Below are 19,529 nucleotides of genomic sequence, written 5' to 3' on the forward strand. Positions count from 1 at the left end.
TCTTGAATAGCTCCTGGGGAGAAAGGGGAGGGTCACCCAACCCTGCCACACCAAGCTCAGTGTCCCCAACCCCCTGCAGGGGTCACTGGGAAAGACTGAAGCTCAGGAAGCTGAGGATGTGGCCTGAGCCTTGGAGTCCCTGGGATTCATTCTCTGTCCACCAAGGGACCCAGCACTGGATGAGCCAGAGCCCAGGACAGGTGGGAAGGGACAGGAGCATCTGCCTCCAGCCCATCCTCACTGACTCCAAATTCCAGGATGCGGCTCAAGTCCACTCACCCCAAGAGGGCATCTTCCGGCATCCTGATTACCCCTCCGGTTCAAATCCCCATTCAGGGCACATGCCCTGTGGCAGCTACAGCCCTGGGCTCTATGTTTGTCTCCCTTGTAGGAAAGTACACATCAGGTGCCTAATCAGTGTGGAGGCCGCTGAGCCTCATGGGCACATGGATGGGAGCCCCAGGGCCCTGGCTGCACACAGTGAGCTCCCCTCCCACCTACCGGGCCAGGACCCGCCCAGCTTTCTGTCTGATCTGCCTCATGGAATCTGCAGCCACTCTGAGCAGCGGGTGCTGTGCGTGTCCACCCCCACTGTCCACAGGTGGGCAGCGAGGCTTGGGGATTGAGAAAGTTGCCCAGGACCCACAGGTGGTCGGTGGGGGAGCTGCAATTTGGATCCAGATCACGAGAGTTCAGATCAGAAAAGGCAGGTCGGGGCAGCTGAGGGCAGGGCTGCCCCCCACTCTCCCCGAGAGCCCCGCTGCTCACCGCGTCCATCACTGTCAGCTGCTCTGCCACCAGTCTTGGAGGGAAGCTCAGGATGTTACGCTTCTCCTCCTTTATCAGGTGCTTAGTGGTCCCAGCCGGGGGGTGGTCCGCTGCTGGGCATGGAGCTGGCTCTGCTGTTGGCATTCGGATCAGAGCTGGTGGTGCAGGAGGCTCCTGCTGGAGAGCCGGCCCTGGGGTGGAGGGTGAGGCGGGTGCTGGCCCCAGGCCCCCAGGGGCTGAGGGAGGTGACACTGGCTCTAGCACTGGCACAGCGGGACCGGGCACGGGCCCCTGGGCAGGCCCCTCCTCGGGCTCTGGAGCGCGCTGGGGCTCTGGGGGAGCCTCTGGAGCAGCTGAAGAGACAGTTCACACACAGGCCTGACTTTCCCGTGCCCTCCCAGACGCGGAAAGATGCCACTACCCCCAGGGGAACTGCGGCCCCTGAGCCCACCCACCCCGCCCGTCTCCCAGACTGCAGGCCCCTCACCTTCCAGCTCTGCCTCCGTGGGCTCCAGATGCTCCAGCTCCACCCAGAGACTGAGCACGTGGCCCAGCGGGTGTGAGGCAGGGAGGTGGCCCTGCACGAGGGCCTGCTTCAGGGTGAACCAGGGGAGAAGCAGGGGCTGGCCGACATATTGTATCTGGTCCGGCCAGGCTCCCATCACAGAAGCTACGGCCCTGGGGGAGGCAGGAGGGCAGCGGGGTCAGAGTCCTGGTCTTTCCTCCCGCACGGCCCTCCCATGGCACCCTGCTTCAGACGGGGCCCGTATGCCTGCCCGGCCCATCCAGGGGTCAGCCCCATGCCATCCACGGCCCATGGAGCGGTCCTGGGAGTCGCAGGCCTGGTGACCCAGCAGGCTAACATGGAGTCTGTGTGAGTCTCCTCTTCCCCCGAGAGCTGTCCTGGAGGCCTGTGCACTGCCCACCCAGCCCTCTGAGCACTGGGCACCTGGACTGAGGACTGAGACAGGGTGTGAGCAGCCTGCTCCCCACGTCCTGTTCTGGGCCTGGCGATGGTGGTCAGGGGAGTGGGTGCAGAGAATGCAGGCAGAGCAGGATGGTCTGTGGTGGGGATGGGACTCCTGGGGACAGCTCAGCCCAGCCTCCCCTCTGGTTATAAGAGGCCAGGGAGCCCACCCACAGTGCTCTCTGACCCTGTCCTCCTGGAGTGGAAGCCACCAGACCTCAGCCCTCCCTTAGGAATCAGCAGACGTGTAAGATCAGGGTTCTGCCAGCCCCTGTCCACCCGCAGCCCCTCATCCTGTTGACACAGGAGGCCTCCTTCTGGACCCAAAGACCACTCACTTTTTCAATTGGTCCTGGGGTGTGTCACCCTGGTCGTTATATGGCTGCATATTTCCAGATGTAGAGAACACCTGGATGGCATTAGGTGAGATGGATGGTGGGCAGCACCTGCGAATGACATCTAGTGTCACAGTCTGACACGCTGACTAGAACTGAGTCCCGGACACCGTGTCTGCTTCATTCCCTGAGTCAGGCTAAGTGTCTCCAAAGTGCCTGCTGGCAGTAGGAGCTCAATGCACATTGTCCAGTCAATGAACTCCAACCAGAACTATCCAAAGGTTTGAGTGGGCCTGGGGCCCCTGCATCCCCAGACATCCCTAATCTGGTCACACTAAGGACCAGGACAAGGACCAGCCAGGTGGAATCTCAAACTGCTTGACAGTCATTTTCCCATGTGCTTTTCCAAACTCAGATGCCACAGGCCGCCGATGGGTGAGTCAGGGCACTTCTCACGGGGAGAGAGAAGTCATTGCCGAGAACGGCCACACACGCCCAGCAGCCCTTTCTGCAGAGCCAGGGAGCAGGTCAGACCTGTCATGGCTTGTCCCCACAATAGTCCCTGCAAGAACCCCATGAGGTTTATCCTCTATCACCCACTTTTCAGAGGAGCAAACCAAGGCTCAGAGAGATGTGGTGACATTTTCAGGACACAGGGCTAGCAGTGGATGAATTTACCACCAGGGGGCGTGTGCTCACCTAGTTAACAGCTGGTCCAGGAACAGCTGGGCTCTGGAGAAGGCCGGGTGGATGGACATGAAGGTGGAGATGTGGGGAATTTTTCCACGTGGGAAAGCTGGTACCATGGACGCCACCATCTTCTCCAGTGTGCCTTCCTGGAGGGCACGCATCCTGCAGGCCTCACGGAGGTTAAGAGTTAACTCAGCAGCACACTGGGTGGGACAAGGAGGGACATCAGGTCAGCGACATCACCATGAACCCAGGAGGATGGAGGTCTGGAGCTCACCCTGGAACTGCCAGCCCTCAGGACATGTGCGAGAAGAGGGACAGGGGTGCCCATGCCCAGTGAGGTTCTAGGTTTTAAAAAAACATTGAAGTTTGGTGAGTGGGGGATGTTTATATAATTGTAACCAAGATGTGTTTTTAGGTGAGGGACATCAGACCTCCTGTATTAATAGTTTGTGTGAAGGACATTGTCCCCATGAGTCCTCAGCAGACATCCCCACTATGGAGATATGAACCCAGAGGCTTAGGATGTCAAATGGCTGCTCAAGGTCATACAGGTCAGAACTGAGAATTGTCCTGCATGATGCTCCCTCTCGGCTACCTGAGACTCATCTCTCCCGACATGGACCTTGTCTGGGAACCTTGTCACTGCCCAGTTTGGAGACTATACATGGTAGACATGGCCTATGAAAAATATTAACTTCAAAAAAGACACTTATTTCTCCTCCTTTTACATCACAGTGCATTTTGAGACTCTCATTATAGAGATCCTAGATTCCACGCTGATGCCTGGAGATTCCAGGCTGGAGAAAGCCATCCACCAGGCAGAAATCTGAGCAGGTGAAACGGGAAAAAGCAAATCCACGTGGCTGGTGAAAAGCTGACAGTCAGTCCAGGTACCCCAGAGGCAATCGCCACCACCAGAGACTGCTGTTGGCGACCTCACTGCCACAGCCTCTGGATGTGGATCCGCCTGCAGCTGTGAGGACAGACATGTGCACGTCCTGCCAAGAACAGTCTTTTCCCTGAACAGGTATCCCCACCTGGGGACAGCATATGTCGGAGGCTGAATTGTGTCACCCGAATTGCATGACTTGGTAACCCTCAGAACTTCAGAACAGGCCTGTATTTGGGCTCATGGTCTTTAAGGAAGTAGTTAAGTTTAAGTGAGTTCCGTGTGGTGGGTCCCCCAATAGGACTGGTGTCCTTTGAGGAGCAAAGGAGGACACATGGACGTGCAGAGGGGAGTCCATGTGACACAGAGAGAAGACGGCCGCCAGCCACGAGCCGAGGAGACAGCCCTCGGGAGGAAGGAGCCTGCTGACACCCTCCCCTCCCCCTTCTACCCTCTGTGTTCACACAGCCAGTGCGGGCCCCCGTCACGGCAGCCCGAGCAAACTCCCACAGGCGCTCAGTGCTCCCGGCCGCACTGCTGACACGGCCCCTGGACTGCACCACAGTCAAGGTCCAGCGGCACTGCAAGGGCATCGCTGTGGCCGACCCCTGCCTTATGGGATATTATGGACACGAGTGAAGCCACAGCTCCTGACGGGGCAGGGCCCGAGGTGTCTGCGATGACAACTAGCAGAGAAACGGACAGAATAGCTTAACCCCGTCCTCCCCCTTCTGTGTACAGACCATGTGACACGTGTGCTGATGTGGAGACTTGGAGCAGGTCTGCAGGGACACCTGGGGCGGGCAGTTCAACAAGAAAACAGCGAACAGGACCGTGCTCGTGGTCTCGGGGCAGAGAAACACGGGCTCCCTCTGCGCTTCCTACCAGTGTGGGGCGGCTCCCGACCCTCCCAGAGGGCTGGCGGGGTATTGGAGGTCCAGGTCCCTCTGTGCGCTGGGCTGTGCACACTCCAGGGGGAAAGCCTTGGAGGCCCCCGGGGGAGGCCCCAGATTTAGGTCTGGGTTCTGGGCCACCCCAGTTGTGTCAAGCTCATGGGTGTGGAGAACCCTCTGAGCCAGCTCTCACCTCAGACCGGCACTGGACGGTGATCCTGGCCTGGTACCCTTGTCCCTTGTAGCAGTTGATGGCATTAGTGAACCCATCCGTCGGCTCCTCCACGCTCTCTGGGGCGGGCCTCTGCAAAGACACAGCCCGGGTCCCGGCCAGGAGGCGTCAGGGGCCTGCCTGGCCATTCTCACGGGAGAGATGCCCACCACAAATTCTGCCCCCCGGATCGGGCACACAGGGGCTTCTGCATAGACCTCCAGGCAGGGAGGGAACACGATGACACCGTGAGGACTCCTGAGTAGCAAGTGGGTCGTTGGACTTGGTCCCAGCACTCACCCTCCCTTCCTGCCAGCCGTGACCTGGGCAATGAACATGACAGACCCTCCCGACTTCAGACACCTAACGACCTGCTCCTGCCCAGGACGAGTGCCCCTCATCCCACACTTTTCTTCTCCACCCGCCACACACTCACCAGGATGAGGGGAGTGGGGTGTGGGGCTGCCCAGGTAGGGTCACAGTTGGGGTCTGGCCTGGATTAGCCGGCCCTGGGCTGCCCTGTTACCTGAGGGCGCCTCGTGCCAAATGGCCAGAATCGTCCACGGCGAGGTTTGCGCCAATGTCTACAGCGACCGAAACACCCCTCACTCTGGGCTTTCCTCAGCCCAGGGCTTCGGGGAGTCGGGAAACAGCAACGATACATCCTGTCCTCTTGACCGTTTGCAGTCAACTGACCTGGCGAGGGGTCCCTGGTTACCAGAGTTCAAGCTTCTGTTAGGGTCTGTCACCGAGGAAGTGAGGTCGCCCCTCGGAATTCCATGATCAGCGCCCCTTCCTCCAATCAGAGCCTCCCGCAGCCTCTGGGCTGTTGACCTCTCACCCTGCTCGCCCATGTCACCTCCATACCTGTACACGGACACTCACCACAGCCCTCCCCACAGCTCCCTGGGAACGGTCCAGGTTCCCAGCTTTGAGGAGAGAGCGGAGTTCAGACCTGAAACTCTTGCTCTTTTGGAAACTCAGCCTCCTTACAGACGCTCACATTACCCTCCATTTGAACTGAAACCAGGTTCTGCTGCTGGCCCAGCCTCCAGAACAGCACCTCCAGCAGTCACAAGTCTTCCTCCCGCCCGCGGGTGTCTCTGGACCCAGAAAGCCAGTTGGGACCCTCAGTTTCCCACAGGCACGTGCAGTTACCCCGAGACAATACCTTTGGCCGTCACCACCCCTGACAAGTCAGCGTCCATTAAATCATCTCGTTTACTTCTGTCTCTCAAGCCCATTAGACCTGTGAGGGTGGGGATGGGGCCTCATCAGGTTTTGTGTGTTTTTATTTCCATCACACAAGTACCTAGAATAATGTTGACCTGTGGCAGGAGCTTACTACATATTAGATGAATGAACGCTTGAATGAGACTGGTATTATTATCCCATTTCATAGTGGGAAAGACAAAGACTCCCCCCAAACAAGCCACATTCATGGCCCAAGGCCGATAGCCCTCGTGTCCAGGGCCTGTCTCCACTATATTCTGCCTGAGAGGAACCTTGTTGAAAGGGGCACGGTGCCAGGAGGAAGGCCTGGGCTCTGTGGAACGGGCTCCGTCTAACGGGGGTGGGCGGTGGGCGTGTGGGCCCAGCACCCAGGCAGCTGAGGGCGGGAAGGAGCGTTGCTGATGCTGCACCTTGCGGGGACCTCCCACCTGGCCCCCGGCTCCCTTGAGAAAGCCCATCATTCCAGGGGAGGGGGCATCTCACCCGAACCTGCACGCTCCATCCACCTTGGCAGCCGGGCAATTATGTGCATGTTGGGGTCAGAGCTGCACATGGACAGAGCTGGCGCTGAGGGTTTTGGATCAAAATGAAGCGATCACGTCAGTCTAGTTCGGCTGCAAGGACATTTATCAGAGCGACATCACTGTCCCCCCCTCATTCAGAAACGCTGCTCGTTTCTGTCCCAATCGGCAAACATTCTGCCCCTGTTCAGGGCCTACAGGACCCGCCTCTGCTTCTTTGGGGAATGAGGCTCCCTGTGGTCTCTGAACTTCCAGGCCTGGTGGCCTCAATTCCTCCTCGTGAGGGATCCCGGGGTCAGTCCCCTCAGGGCTCATGAGAGTGACCTCGCTGAGCCTGAGGGTCCCCCAGGGTTATGGACCTCTGCTCCTCCCGCGGGGCAGCAGGTCCACAGGTGACCCTCCCTGCAGTCCCTCCAGGTCCCCTACTGATCTGCAGCTCCGGGAAGCCCCAGGGAGGGGTCACCCTCTCTTTTCTGTCCCAGCTTCGATTCTACTGAGTCTGACCAAAGTTCAAATCCAGCCCATGTTCATCTTACTCTTCAGTTCTGTGATAGGGGAGCTATGGATGTTGTTAGAGTCTCATGACTCTCCTTTTACCTAAACTAACCTTTCTTACATTGGAGGAAAGTTGAAAGGGGGAGGAAGAAACGTGGCAATGAATGTCAGCATGACGCCTCTGCTGACTATCTAAATATTGTCTTCACCACACACCCTGTTTTGCTGAATAAAGAAGATAGAGGCACCTTCAGGCATTTTTATAATCAAGATTTTATTAAAGAGAAACAACGTTTCAATCACCAAGCAAACAATTCAGAAAGACAGTCTCTGGAATAACACAAGCTATCACTGTGGAGGGCAAACCCGTCCCAGCCCCTGGGCTGTAAGCCTGGCACCTGTCATCCTTGCCCACCCCATGAACATTTTCTAGATCAGGAGACCAGTCCGGAGATGTGCAGGGTGGCTCCGTGGTTCGCACCAGGTCTGGTGGGTCTGGCACTGGTCCCTGTGTCTCTCACGGTGGAGCCCCACGCAGAGCAAGGCAGCAGAAAGCCACACAGGGCTTCCGAGGGAGCCAGCCACAGCCCGAAGCCGCTCTGCCTCCCAAAGCCAAGGGTGGGCCACAAGGGATCCCCATGGTTGGTTTCTGTTCCCCATTTCTGAGCTTCCCTCTGAATGACAGCTGTGACCATATCCCAGCGTGTTTGCCCAGCCCAGTTGGAGTCATAAGCTGGTGAAATGGACATGTTCTTGTGGAAATATGAACACACTCTCATTTGCCAAAGGTAAACTCGCCTTGCACTGGTGTGGAAGGTTTCCACCTTCCTGCCTTTCGTCTTCCCTTCTCAGCTTGCTTTGATCGCCCACAACATTAACCTTCAGACAGGAACGAGGGTGAACCTGGCACGTTCAAGCCCCTGATCTCCCAGCTGCACCCGCAGCAGACCCTGGAGGGAGTTCCCTGGCAGGGAGGCCTGGGAGGGTCATGACCACTCCACACTTGTCCCCTGTCTCTATGGGGGAAGGGAGTTCCTTGCTGGGATCTGTCTTTGCGAAGCTTGAACACGTAACAACTCACGGAGTCTCCCTCTGTCCAGCTGGCTCCCGGGCTCAGATTCAGCTCCACGCTCAGGGCTCGGGGGTGGGGAAAAGAAGGAAACCACACTCTATGCAGGTCCTGTTATTGCTGTAGAAGTGGTCAGTGCTATTTCAGGGGAAGGCTGTTTCTTGGAAAAGATCGCTTTCAAGTTCAATGACTCTTCCAGGTTATGTAACAGGGCATGAGGCAAACACGGGAAATTCAGCAGCTTCCTTTCTTGAGAGGGACCAGTGGATGGACGGGCTGCAGATCCCCTCCGGCAGCCGCCATGCAGAATAACTGGCTGCAGTTGGGTTCCTATTCGGCCCCCGGTCTGGATAATATCAGCAATATTAATGTTACAGCTTTTTCTGTGATACACTGTACTGCTTCCTCAGAGAGTATTAAAGTGTTTTGAATCTATGTTTTAGAAATCTTGACACCAGTGGAACGTTTTGTGCTGTGGGTAATGGGTACAGTAGCTGCTAGGGAGGCTGGGCTGGGAGAGGTACCCAAAGGTGTTGAAAGCAGGGAAGACACTGCCCATTGGAATTGGAGCAGTTAGGAAGCCGGTCGGGGGAGCGCATGCTGAGCTGGGGGAGCGGGTGTGGCTGGGAAGCAGCCGTATTTCTGTCATTCGCGGGGGGTGGGGGGGACGGCAGACCCTGCCTCTCCTGGGAGCCAGCAACATTGATCTGGAAGGGAGAGCCGGAAGAAAAGTTCCCTCGTCATGAAAGGAACTCTCAAGCCCTGCTTGGTATTCATATTGTTTTGGCTTTTTTCCTTTCCTGCCTGTGTTCTTTGTACCTAGAGCTCAGAATTGTATAAAAACTGCAACAAAAGAATATAAATTCTGTCACTGTTGGATGAAATGTTCTTCAAATATTGATTAGATCCAACTGATGTAGTGTGTCATTTAACGCTACTGTTTCCTTGTTAAATTTTTGTCTGGAAGATCCATCCAGTGATGTCAGTTGGTGTTAAAGTCCCCTACTATGACTGTATTGCTGCTTCTCTCTCCCTCACAGTCCATCAAGAGCTTTTGAAAATATATTTAGGTGCTCTTATATTGGGTGCATATATGCTAACAAGGGTTATGTGTTCTTATCGAATTGATTCCTTTAGTATCATGTAGCAACCTTCTTTGTCTCTTGTTGTGGCCTTTGTCTTGAAGTCTATTTTGTCAGATATAAGTATTGCTACTCTAGCTTTTTCTTTTCACTTCCATTTGCATAGAATACTTTTTCCCATACCTTCACTTTCAGTATGTGTCAATCTTGTTCTAAGTTGGGTCTCTTGTAGACTTCTAGGAATATATCCTAAGAAGCCCAAAACACCAATCAGAAAGCATATATGCACCCCCATGTTCACAGCAGCATTATTTACAATAGCTAAAATCTGGAAACAGGCCAAATGCCCACCAGTAGATGAGTATATTAAAAAGCTGTGGTACACTTACACAATGGAATATTATGCAGCTGCGGAAAAGATGGATTTCTTACCCTTTGCAACAGCATGGATGGACCTGGAGAAGGTTATGCTGGTTGAAATAAGCCAGTCAGAGAAAGACAATTATCACATGATCTCAGTTATATGTAGAATCTAATGAACACAATAAGCTGATGAACAAAATAGGTCCAGAGGTATGGATCGTGGAACAGACTGACATACCTCAAATGGGAGGGCTTAGGAGATGGGAAGAGATTAACCAAAGAACTCATACACATATGTGCATGGCCACTGAACACAGACAATAGTGTGATGAAGGCCTGGGGTATGGTGAGCAGGAACTAGGAGGTGGGGAACTAAGTGGGGAAAATTGGGGAATATCTATAATAACAGTAAACAATAAAATAACCCCAAACTGCCCTGGCTGGTCTGGCTTAGCAGTTAGAATGTCGGCCCACAGCCCTGGCCGGTTTGGTTCAGCGGTTAGAGTGTTGGCCTGCGGTCCAGAGAGACCTAGGTTCAGTTCCTGCTAAGGTCACATATCTCGGCTATGGTTTGTCCCCGGCCCTGGTTGGTTGTGCGGGTGGCAGCCACTCGATGTGTCCCTTTCACGTCGATGTTTCTCTTTCTCTCCCTCCCATTCTATCTGAACAAAAAATGGAAAAATGCCCTTGGGTGAGGATAAAAAAAAAAAGAATGTGGGCACGCGGACCAAGGAGTCTTAGGTTCAGTTCTGGTCAAGGGCACGTACCTCAGCTGTGGTTGAATCCCTGGCCCTGGTTGGGGTCGTGCGAAAGACAACCCGTCGATATGTCTCTCTCACATCGTTGTTTCTCTCTGTCTCTCTCCCTCTCCCCCTCCCACTCTGTCTGAAGATAAATGGAAAAATATCCTCGTGTGAGGATTAAAAAAACAAACAAAAAAAACAAAACATGCAAGAAGAGGTGACATAATTGTGGAAGTTGTAGTAGATGGTATTGTGGTTAATTTCATGTGCCAAATTATGTGTTAATTTCTCTGGGGCAAGGGGTGCCCCTCGTTTGGTAAAACGTTCTGGGTGTGTGTGTGTGAGAAGTTTCTGGATGAGATCAGCATGTGAGTCAGTGGGGTGAGTACAGAGACCGCCCTCCCTAGTGCTGGTGGGCATCGCTAAGCAGCTGAAGCCCTGAAGAGAACAGAAGGCTGACCCTCCCACCTGTGACAGGGAGACCCTCCTGCCGGTTTTTGGTTTTTTTCCTGCCTTTGGACTCAAACTGAATCAGCTCTTCTTGGGCCCGGGGCCTGCCAGATTTCAGGCTAGAACTTAAACTATTGGTTTTCCTGAGTTTCTCATTGGCCAACTGCATGTCTAGGGACTGCTCATCTTCCGCATCATGTGGGCCAAGCCTTTATAATAAATTCTTTACAGACATATCCACACACACACTATTGGTTCTGTTTCTCTGGACAACTCTGAGTAAACCAGATGGCATTAATAAGACAGGAACTGGAATATTAAAATCTTTCCTGAATTCCTAACCTGACTGGATCAGCTGTGTCCTCTAGGAGAAAGGCCAGGGACCCTGCCAGAAAGGGTGACGAGCCAGAGCTCACGGAGGGCTCTGGCCACCCGCAACGAGAGCTGGCACGAGCGCCCTCCTGGGCTCCACGTCCTGGTATTGAAGCCGGTCAGGCAGGCGGGTTGTGGAGGTCACAGACCAGAGCAGAGGCCCCGGAGTGACCTGGCTAGGAAGTGCCCACAGTGGACTGGCGTCACAGCCGGGTCTGGGGCGTGTGTGTGTGTGTGTGTGTGTGTGTGTGTGTGTGAGAGAGAGAGAGAGAGAGAACTTCCCAGGCAGTGGAAGGCAGGTCTGACCTCTGTCCCTGTGAGCCACAGGAAAGTCACTCAGGATGGTGACTGCTCCTGACACGGACTGTACACACACACACACACACAGAGCTCTCAGCAGGGTGCAGGCTGGGCTGTGGCTCCCTGTATGAGCCAGGCCCTAACACTGTGCGGGGAACCCAGCCCTCCTGCACTCCTTCCTTCCGCCATCACCCCACTCCCCGCACGGCCTGGGGACACGCGTGCGATGTCCAGCCACGGACACATGAGCTGGTCGACTTACTGGGACAAGGTGCTTCGCTGGGGCCGGCCGCAGGGTGAGACTCCACAGACGATGGCGCTGACACTGCGGCCCTGGAGGACGGTGACGCAGTGATGTGTGCACGGGCCAGCGCTTCCATAAGTCGAGTCCCCAGTGGTCACCTCGGAAGAGCGTCTCTCTCGGAGGCCCTAGTGGACCCTGTGGGAAGAGGAGGCCTGTCAAGGTCACGTCACTACCAAGGGCCAAGCTTCCTCCGTGCTTATCACGTGCCCCACGCTTAGTCTTCACCTCGCACTTAACCCACACGCACCCCGCAAGGTCAACCAGGTCAGCCTAGTTCAGGTGAGGACGCGGATCGAGTCACTCAGCCCACACGTGCCCTTGGTGCCGGGCCCTCTGCTCCCGCCATCGCTGGCGTTCCTAGTCTGAGGACATGCTTCCCTCCATGGCCCTATGGTACAGCCCTTGACTTAGAAGGAGCAGAGATCCGCGGGCGCGTGTCACCACAAATAACTCACCAAAAGCAAACCCAAGCCCCAGCACAGAAACACAAACTGACAACATCAGAACAGAGAAGTACAGGCTGGGGGCGGGGGCTCTGCTGTAACCTGCTCACTCGGCGTCTTTTGACATTGCCCGCAGCAGGATCTGAGGGCTGATTCGGGGGGGACACTGTGAGGACAAGGGGGCTGTCCCAGGGATGCGCTCCGCTGCTATGAACCTCAGGAACCCTCTGGGGCCCGGTGCGAGTCTGGATATTCTATTTGCCACTGACACTTATGGCCTAAGGGAAAGAGGCCTGCGAGCCAGTGTTCTTGTGAGCGTCCTGGTGACTCCACTCTGAGTCCTGTTTCTGAGACAAAGCCTCTGGAAGCATCTGGCACGTCATCGTCTGACACCCCCAGGAAACTGGGCCCCTCCTCAGAAAGAGCCCAGCGTCCCCTCCCTCCAGGCCACCCGCAGAGACCTGGAGAACTGCCCCTGGAGGGTGCCTGAGAGCCAGGACTGGACCCAGGCCCGCACCTCTGGTGCTCACATCCCTGGGCTGTGGGCCGGGACGGAACCGGTGGATCTTGTGGGAAGGTGAGCCGATCAGGTGGCCCAGGGACACCTCTGCTCCCAATCCAGCCAGCTAGAAGCCCTGCTGTGGAGATAGGTGGGTTCAGACGGGGCTTCCCAGCACACCACACCCCTCCACACCAAGGACACACAAGCACACACATGCACGCATGAGCACATGCAAGCACACAGGTGCACTCACTCGCCCCACAACAGGCACTTTGCTCAGAGGAGGCTGATGTGGTGTTTTCTTGTTTCCTCCTCTGAAGCCCCGCTACCCCTGCCAGCAGCTGCCCGTGTCGTCTCCCTTCCTCTCTCTGCCATCCAGGCTCAGCGCGGGCAGGCCCCAGGGAGGTATGGGCAGCAGAAGGAAGACAGCTGATAGGCTCAGTTAGCTGACACTAACTGCTCACATGTGGAGACAGATCACCAGGTGCTGCCACTGAGCTGGGGTTCAGCCAGGGTCTAGGGGAAGGGGCGAGGGGAGGGAGGAGAGAAGGGGAGTGGGAACCTGGAGAAAGGGAGGGAGAGCTGGGAAGGGGGAACTCACCAGGGGGTGGGAGAAGGGAGTAGGGGGGCTGCCTGGAGGGATAGGGAAGCCAGGAGGAGGAGTGAGGAGGGGTCTCTGGCACAGCTTAGGGCTGTGCACTCCTGGGTTGTGGGCACCAGCCCTTTCCCTCCAGCGGGGTCTCTGTCCACCAAGGAGAGCTGGCTAGAGACCAGGCAGACTCTTAAAGGGCCAACACACAAAATTTCATTCACAGCCACTCATCCTGGGCCTGGCAGAGGGAGGGTGGGGGGCAGACAGGACTAGAGTCAAGCGAGAAGAGTCTGGGCTGATGGCTCTGGGGAGAGAGCTGAAGGGCCAGCCGCCAGGATCCCGTGCTGATCATTCCCCCACACTGCAGAACTATCTTCCTCGAGCAGAGCACTCCCTTCCAAGGGGCATCGGCCTGGGGGGAAGGAATAGCCCCACCTGTTGGAATCCCTCTCACCTGACCCTGTGGAGCTTACACCCTGCAGGGGGCTGCAGTCGAAGGCTCTTTCAGTGACTGAACCTGACAGGCAGCCTGCAGGTGGAGGTGGATCTCTGGGTGCTTTGAGACTTTTGCTGGCCTGCCCCAGACCCGGTGCTGGTAAAAGCCAGCCTTGGTGCATAGCTTGGTCTTCTCTGAATGTACCCAGGCCCAGAAGAGGGAGCCACAAGCTGTGGGTCACTGACAGATCCAGACAGGCTGCCTAGGGCAAGTCACAGGCAGCATCTGACATTGGCCTGCACAAGAGCCCCTCCAAAGAGGCCCACAACCAAGAAACCCAGGGGCCAGATTCACACAACGACAGAGCAGGATCCAAAGCTTCACAAGCAGTGTATCGACAGGGAGATCTTGGCAGGCACCAAACCCTGCTGAGGCGAATTATTCTTGGTGTGATCAACACCAACACAGTAGCTGGAATGTTGGCCTGCAAACCAGAGTCATGGGTTCAATTCCGGTCAAGGGCATGTACCTTGGTTGTGGTTCGGTCCCCAGCCTTGGTCAGGGTCACACGGGAGGCAACAAGTCAATGTCTCTCATTTTAATGTTTCTCTCTCTCTCTTTGCCTCGCTCCCTCCCTCCCTCCCTACTTTCCACTCTATCTGAAGATAGATGGGGGAAAAAATCCTCGGGTGAGGATTAAAACCAAAAATACAACTCAGTCATAACAAGAGGGCCCACATAATGCCCACAAGAAACATGCCTAGCTCAGAAATCAGAGGGACTATGCCACTGGGTCCCACAGACACCCACTACACAAGGCCACCCTACCACGACTAGGATTCATAGCAGATCTGCCTCATACATAGAAACAAACACAAAGAGGCAGCCAAAATGGGGAGACAACGAAGCAGGCCCCAAATGAAAGAACAAGAGAATTCTCCAGAAGAATAGGTAAATGAAATAGAGGCAAGTGATTTACTAGGTATAGAGTTTGAAGTAGTGATTATAAGGATGTTCAACAGCATGAAAAAGGACATAGAAACCAGTCTCAAATAAAGAATGCACTATCTGAAATAAAAAATACATTGGAAGGAATCAACAGTAGGTTACATGAAGCAGAGAATGAATCAGCAATTTGGAAGACAAGGTAGAAAAAAAACACTCGATTAGAGCAGCAAAGAGAAAAGACAAGGTTTTTTAATGAGGATAGTTAAAAAAACCTTCAGGACAACATAAAGTGTAACTACATCCACATCGCAGGGGTACCAGAAAGAGACGAGAGAGTGCAAGGGATCGAGAATCTATTTGAAGAAATAATGACTAAAAACTTCCCTAACTTGGTGAAGGAAAAAGACCAAGTCCAGGAGGCACAGAGAGTCCCAAACAAGACGGAGCCAAAGAGGCTCACACCAAGACACATCATAATGAAAATGGCAAAGGTTAAAGACAGAATCTTAAAAGCTGTAAGATAAAGGCTGTTCGTTACCTACTCAGAAGGTCTCATAAGACTGTCAGCTGATTTCTCAACAGAAACCTTGCAGGTCGGAAGAGAATGGCAAGAATCATGCAAATATATGAGAAACAAGGACCTACAACCAAGATTACTCTACCCAGCAAAGCTATCATTTAGAATTGAAGGACAAATAAAGAGCTTCCCAGACAACAAAAAGCTAAAGGACTTCACCACCACCTAACCAGTATTATATAAAACCTTAAAGGGTCTTCTTTAAGAAGAAGAAGGAAACAAAAAGGTAAAAAATATAAACAATTGTCCTGGCCAGTTTGGCTCAGCGGTTAGAGTGTCAGCCTGTGGACTGAAGAGTCGTGGATTCGATTCCGGTCAAGGGTACATGCTTCAGTTGTGGTTCAATCCCCAGCCCTGGTCAGGGTCATGTGGGAGGAAGCCGGTTGGTGTGTCTCTCTCACATCAATGTTTCTCTCTCTCCTCCCGCCCCTCCACCACTGTCTGAAAAGCTCTAGAAAAATATCCTTGGGTATGAATTTTTTAAAAAGAACAATAAAAATGCAATAAGTACGTGTCTATCAGCAACTAAATATAAAAACAGAATAAACAAACATGTGGAACAGAAACAGATTCATAAATACAGAGAACGTTTTGACAAATGCCAGATAGGAGAGGTGTTGGGAGGATGGACATAAAAAGGTGAAAAAATTAAGTACAAATTGGTAACTGCAGAATAGTCATGGGAATATAAAGTACAACATAGAGAACATGGTAACAATATTCTAATAACTATGTATGATATTAGACGGTGCAAGATTTATTGGGATGATCACTTAGTAAAGTTATGTACTGTGCAATCACTGGGGTGTACACCCAAAACTAATATAATAATGTATGTCAACTGTAGTTTAAAATAAAAAATGTTTAAAGAAAATAAAGGATAACTTTCTAAAAATTATTTATTTGTGACCTATTCCCTACTTACTTCCAAAAAGCATTGAAGCCATTGTTACAAAGCCCCAAAGCAAAGAGACAAATCAAAGTTCTCCCTGGGAAAATGTGGACGGTATATTGTAATGCATGTTCCAGCATCAATCCGGGACAAATACACTAACATTTAAGAATTTTTAGGCCCAAATGTTCTAAAGGGTGAGTTTAGCTGCACACACAGCCTCATCATGGGTCAGGACCTGGAAATACCCTCACGGTTACCCACTTTTACTTCTCCTCTATCCTCTCCCAGTGCCTAACAGCCCCCCTTTGCCTGGTGTGCTGCTCACTAGCACCCCCACCAGAGGCTGATCAGAGGGAGGACTGAAATGTCAGCACTCTCACTTCTGCCTGTGGCTCTGAGGGATGGTATCTGTGTGGATGGGGGGAGGATTCCTGGTTGAAGTGGTGGGTAAAGGTTATTTATCCATTCTTCTACAGCGTAGAGGCCACACACATAGTCACTCTATCATCTCATTCTTTCTCCTGTCTCGTAAGCATTCCACGAGAACTCACAATGTGAAAGGTAAAAATCTCAAAACTAAACCGAGTCTAATTTCAATTTTTAACCTCAACACAGCACTCTTACTTTTGCTCTAATTCTGCCAGTGAGCAGAGCATTCTTTAAGCTTTTCACAAGGTAAGCTCCAACATTATCAGACATCTCCCATCTTCAAGGAAAAAAGGAACTTGCAGAAAAATCGGAGAAATTTTTTTTCCTACTCTGTGGATTTTAACAGACCTTTCATGATTATCTGACTAAAGCTGACTATGAGCTATAATTTTGTGTTGTTGTTGTTAATCCTCACCTGAGGATATTTTCCCATTTATTTTTAGATACAGAAGAAGGGAGGAAGAGAGAGAGACAGAAACATCAATGTGAGAGAGACACATCAATTGGTTGCTTCCCACAGGCCCCCTTCCAGGACCAGGGATCTAACCTGCAACCCAGGTACATGCCCATGACCGAGAATTGAACCTGAGACCCTTCTGCCCACAGGCCGAGGCTCTAACTGCTGAGCCAAACTGGCCAGGGCTACAAACTTTTTTATTACAGCTTTTTTAAAACGTAGAAGAAAAAAAAAAAAAACACTCTATTTTCTAATATCTTACACCAAACTATTGTTCCCATTATTTTCCCATACTTTTCACTACATTCACTACCTCCAAGGCTACTGATGGCCAGCCCTCAGTACTAGAAAAATATAGCAGACTGGAGGATTATGAAAAAATGGGTCTGGTAGAAATGCTGAGGAATTTGAGGGTTTGGGCATGGAAAACAGACTTGTTTTAGTTCTTTGATGTTTGTTTCAAATTGCTGTGTTGTCCCAAATTATAAATTGCTTTAGTGTAATTTAATGTGCAAACGAAGGCACTGCGTGAGAATTTTTCATTTGACCGAGTTTTTGACAAGAAAAAAAACCCAAAAATTCACAAAAACCAAAAACACACTAAAAAGGAAAAATTGTAAGTAACTTGTTTAACTGTACCTTAGTATTCTTAAAAAACACCTTTGACTTTAATAAGTGAAAACCACTTAGCCATATCCGTGGTCAAAAAAACCCGAGTGCTGGATGGAAATAATTTAACTAAGGAAAAATGCCTGATTTGTGTTTATCAGCATAACCCGATCCCTCCCACCCCAAAGGGCCTGTTTTAAGTTTCTCCCTGCTTCCAACAGAAGTGGATCAGACTTCTTCTTTTTTTTAATCCTCACCAGAGGACATTTTTGCATTTATCTTCAGATAGAGCAGAAGGGAGGGAGGGAGGGAGAGAGAGAGGGAAACATCTATGTGAGAGAGACACATGGAGTGGTTGCCACCCACAAGACCCCAACTGGGCCAGGGGAAAACCACAAACGAGGCACATGCCCTTAATGGGAACCAAACCCTGGACTCTCTGGTTCGTGGGCTGATGCTCTAACCGCTGACCCAAACCGGCCAGGTTAAGGCCAGACTTCTAACCTGTTTATCCCTCACTGCGAACCAGCTGTGGGTGCTGAACCGCCCGTGCTCACCCAGCCACCGTCTACCCTGGACTACCTGCGCGTGCACCTGGCAGAACCAGGATAGACCTAGACGCTGTGCAAGCACTGGCGATCCTGTCCACAGTAACGGGTATCTTTCTCCTGGCCCAGCACCGCCGCAGGGTGTCCTCCAGAGGGGCACTAGTATTGCCCATGAGGGCCCAGTGGGAGCACCCGGAGGGCCACCCCTTCCAGGCTCCGTCCTCGGTCCATCGCGCCCAAACACCCGCCCCAAGCCCGCAGCCTGAGCGTCTGCAGGCCCGGCCCCCAGAGATCCCGCCAGAGCGGGTCCAGCCCCTAGAGGTGTCCGGGGGCGTTTCCGCACATTTCTGACCACATCTGCGACCACGGTCTTCTCGGAGGAGAACGTGGGGACTCGCAGCGCGCACACGAGCGCGAACTCGTCCCCGCGGGAAAGGGGGCCTTCCGTGACCTCCGCGGGACCCACGCGGCTCCACCCCACGCGCTCCCAGGCCGGTGGCAGCGCCCAGTGCTGGTGGCGCCCGGCGTCCCGCTCCCGGTACTGCGCAGAGGTAACCGGCGTGAGAGCGGACCGCGCCTCACCCCGGCCTCCTAACCCCCAGCTCCGCGCCCCCTCCCCCAGCTCCGCCTCCCCGCTCCCCAGCGCCGGGTCACTACCCCCGGCACAGGCCCCGGCACCCCGGGCGCCCGCCGCCCTCCCAGACCCCGCGGTCTCCTCCAGACCCTCGCCGGGCGCACTCACCCCGGCTCTGCATCGCGGGCACGAAGAGTCGCAGCGGCGGTAGCAGCGGGCCTGCCCCATCCCGGACCGGGGTCTGGGAAGTCCTCCCAACCTGCGGGGCGGCAGGGACAGCGGACCGCACAGTCCCTCCCTGCCGCCCGCGCTCCAGCCGACCGCAAGTGTGAGCGCCGGAAGGGGCGGGCCGGGGGCGGGCCCAGAGGGGACTCAGCGCCCTTGGGGGGAAAGGAGGCAGAGCCCGAGAAGCCAGAGTGGAGGCCCAATGCGGGCAGCCCACTCGCACGGAGTGGCGAGAATGGGCCCCGTTTCCCCGCAGCCCGGCATCCATCTGAGCACCAGGGGCAACAGCCAAAGGTGCGGGGCCACCCAGCGTAGAGGAGCGAGCGCCCTCTGCACCCCGGGGCGAGGCAGAGCGGGGACACTGGTGGAGGGATGAACCCTAAGGAGAAGCACAGAGCAGGAGTGCAAAGAGGAGATCCTGGGCCAAGGGGGCAGCAGGAAAGTTAATCAAGAAATCTAAGCCACGCCCTGGTCCCTGTGGCTCAGTTGCTTGGAGCATCTGCCCTACAACAAGGGTCGGGTTTCTGTTCCCTGTAAGGGCAGGTGCCCAATTTGCGGGTATGGCCCAGGGATGCATATGGTAGGCAATGGGGTTTTAAAAAAATA

General features: G+C 53.9%; 1 protein-coding gene across 1 annotated transcript; it reads right to left on the reverse strand.

Annotated features, from left to right (window-relative positions):
• Positions 1–538: 538 nt before the first annotated feature.
• Positions 539–19,009, reverse strand: LOC118630590 (ral guanine nucleotide dissociation stimulator-like). The gene is made up of 9 exons (XM_036262446.1): positions 18,867–19,009; positions 11,647–11,823; positions 4,739–4,849; positions 2,770–2,963; positions 2,074–2,181; positions 1,256–1,446; positions 1,047–1,112; positions 769–959; positions 539–664 (listed from the first exon to the last, which is right to left on the reverse strand). Exons 1-9 carry the CDS (start codon positions 18,924–18,926, stop codon positions 539–541), a joined length of 1,224 nt encoding a protein of 407 aa, XP_036118339.1. The 5' UTR covers positions 18,927–19,009.
• Between the last annotated feature and the right edge of the window lie 520 nt (positions 19,010–19,529).

This window comes from Molossus molossus, unplaced genomic scaffold (genome assembly GCF_014108415.1).
Source record: "Molossus molossus isolate mMolMol1 unplaced genomic scaffold, mMolMol1.p scaffold_m16_p_15, whole genome shotgun sequence".
NCBI classification, from domain to species: domain Eukaryota; kingdom Metazoa; phylum Chordata; class Mammalia; order Chiroptera; family Molossidae; genus Molossus; species Molossus molossus.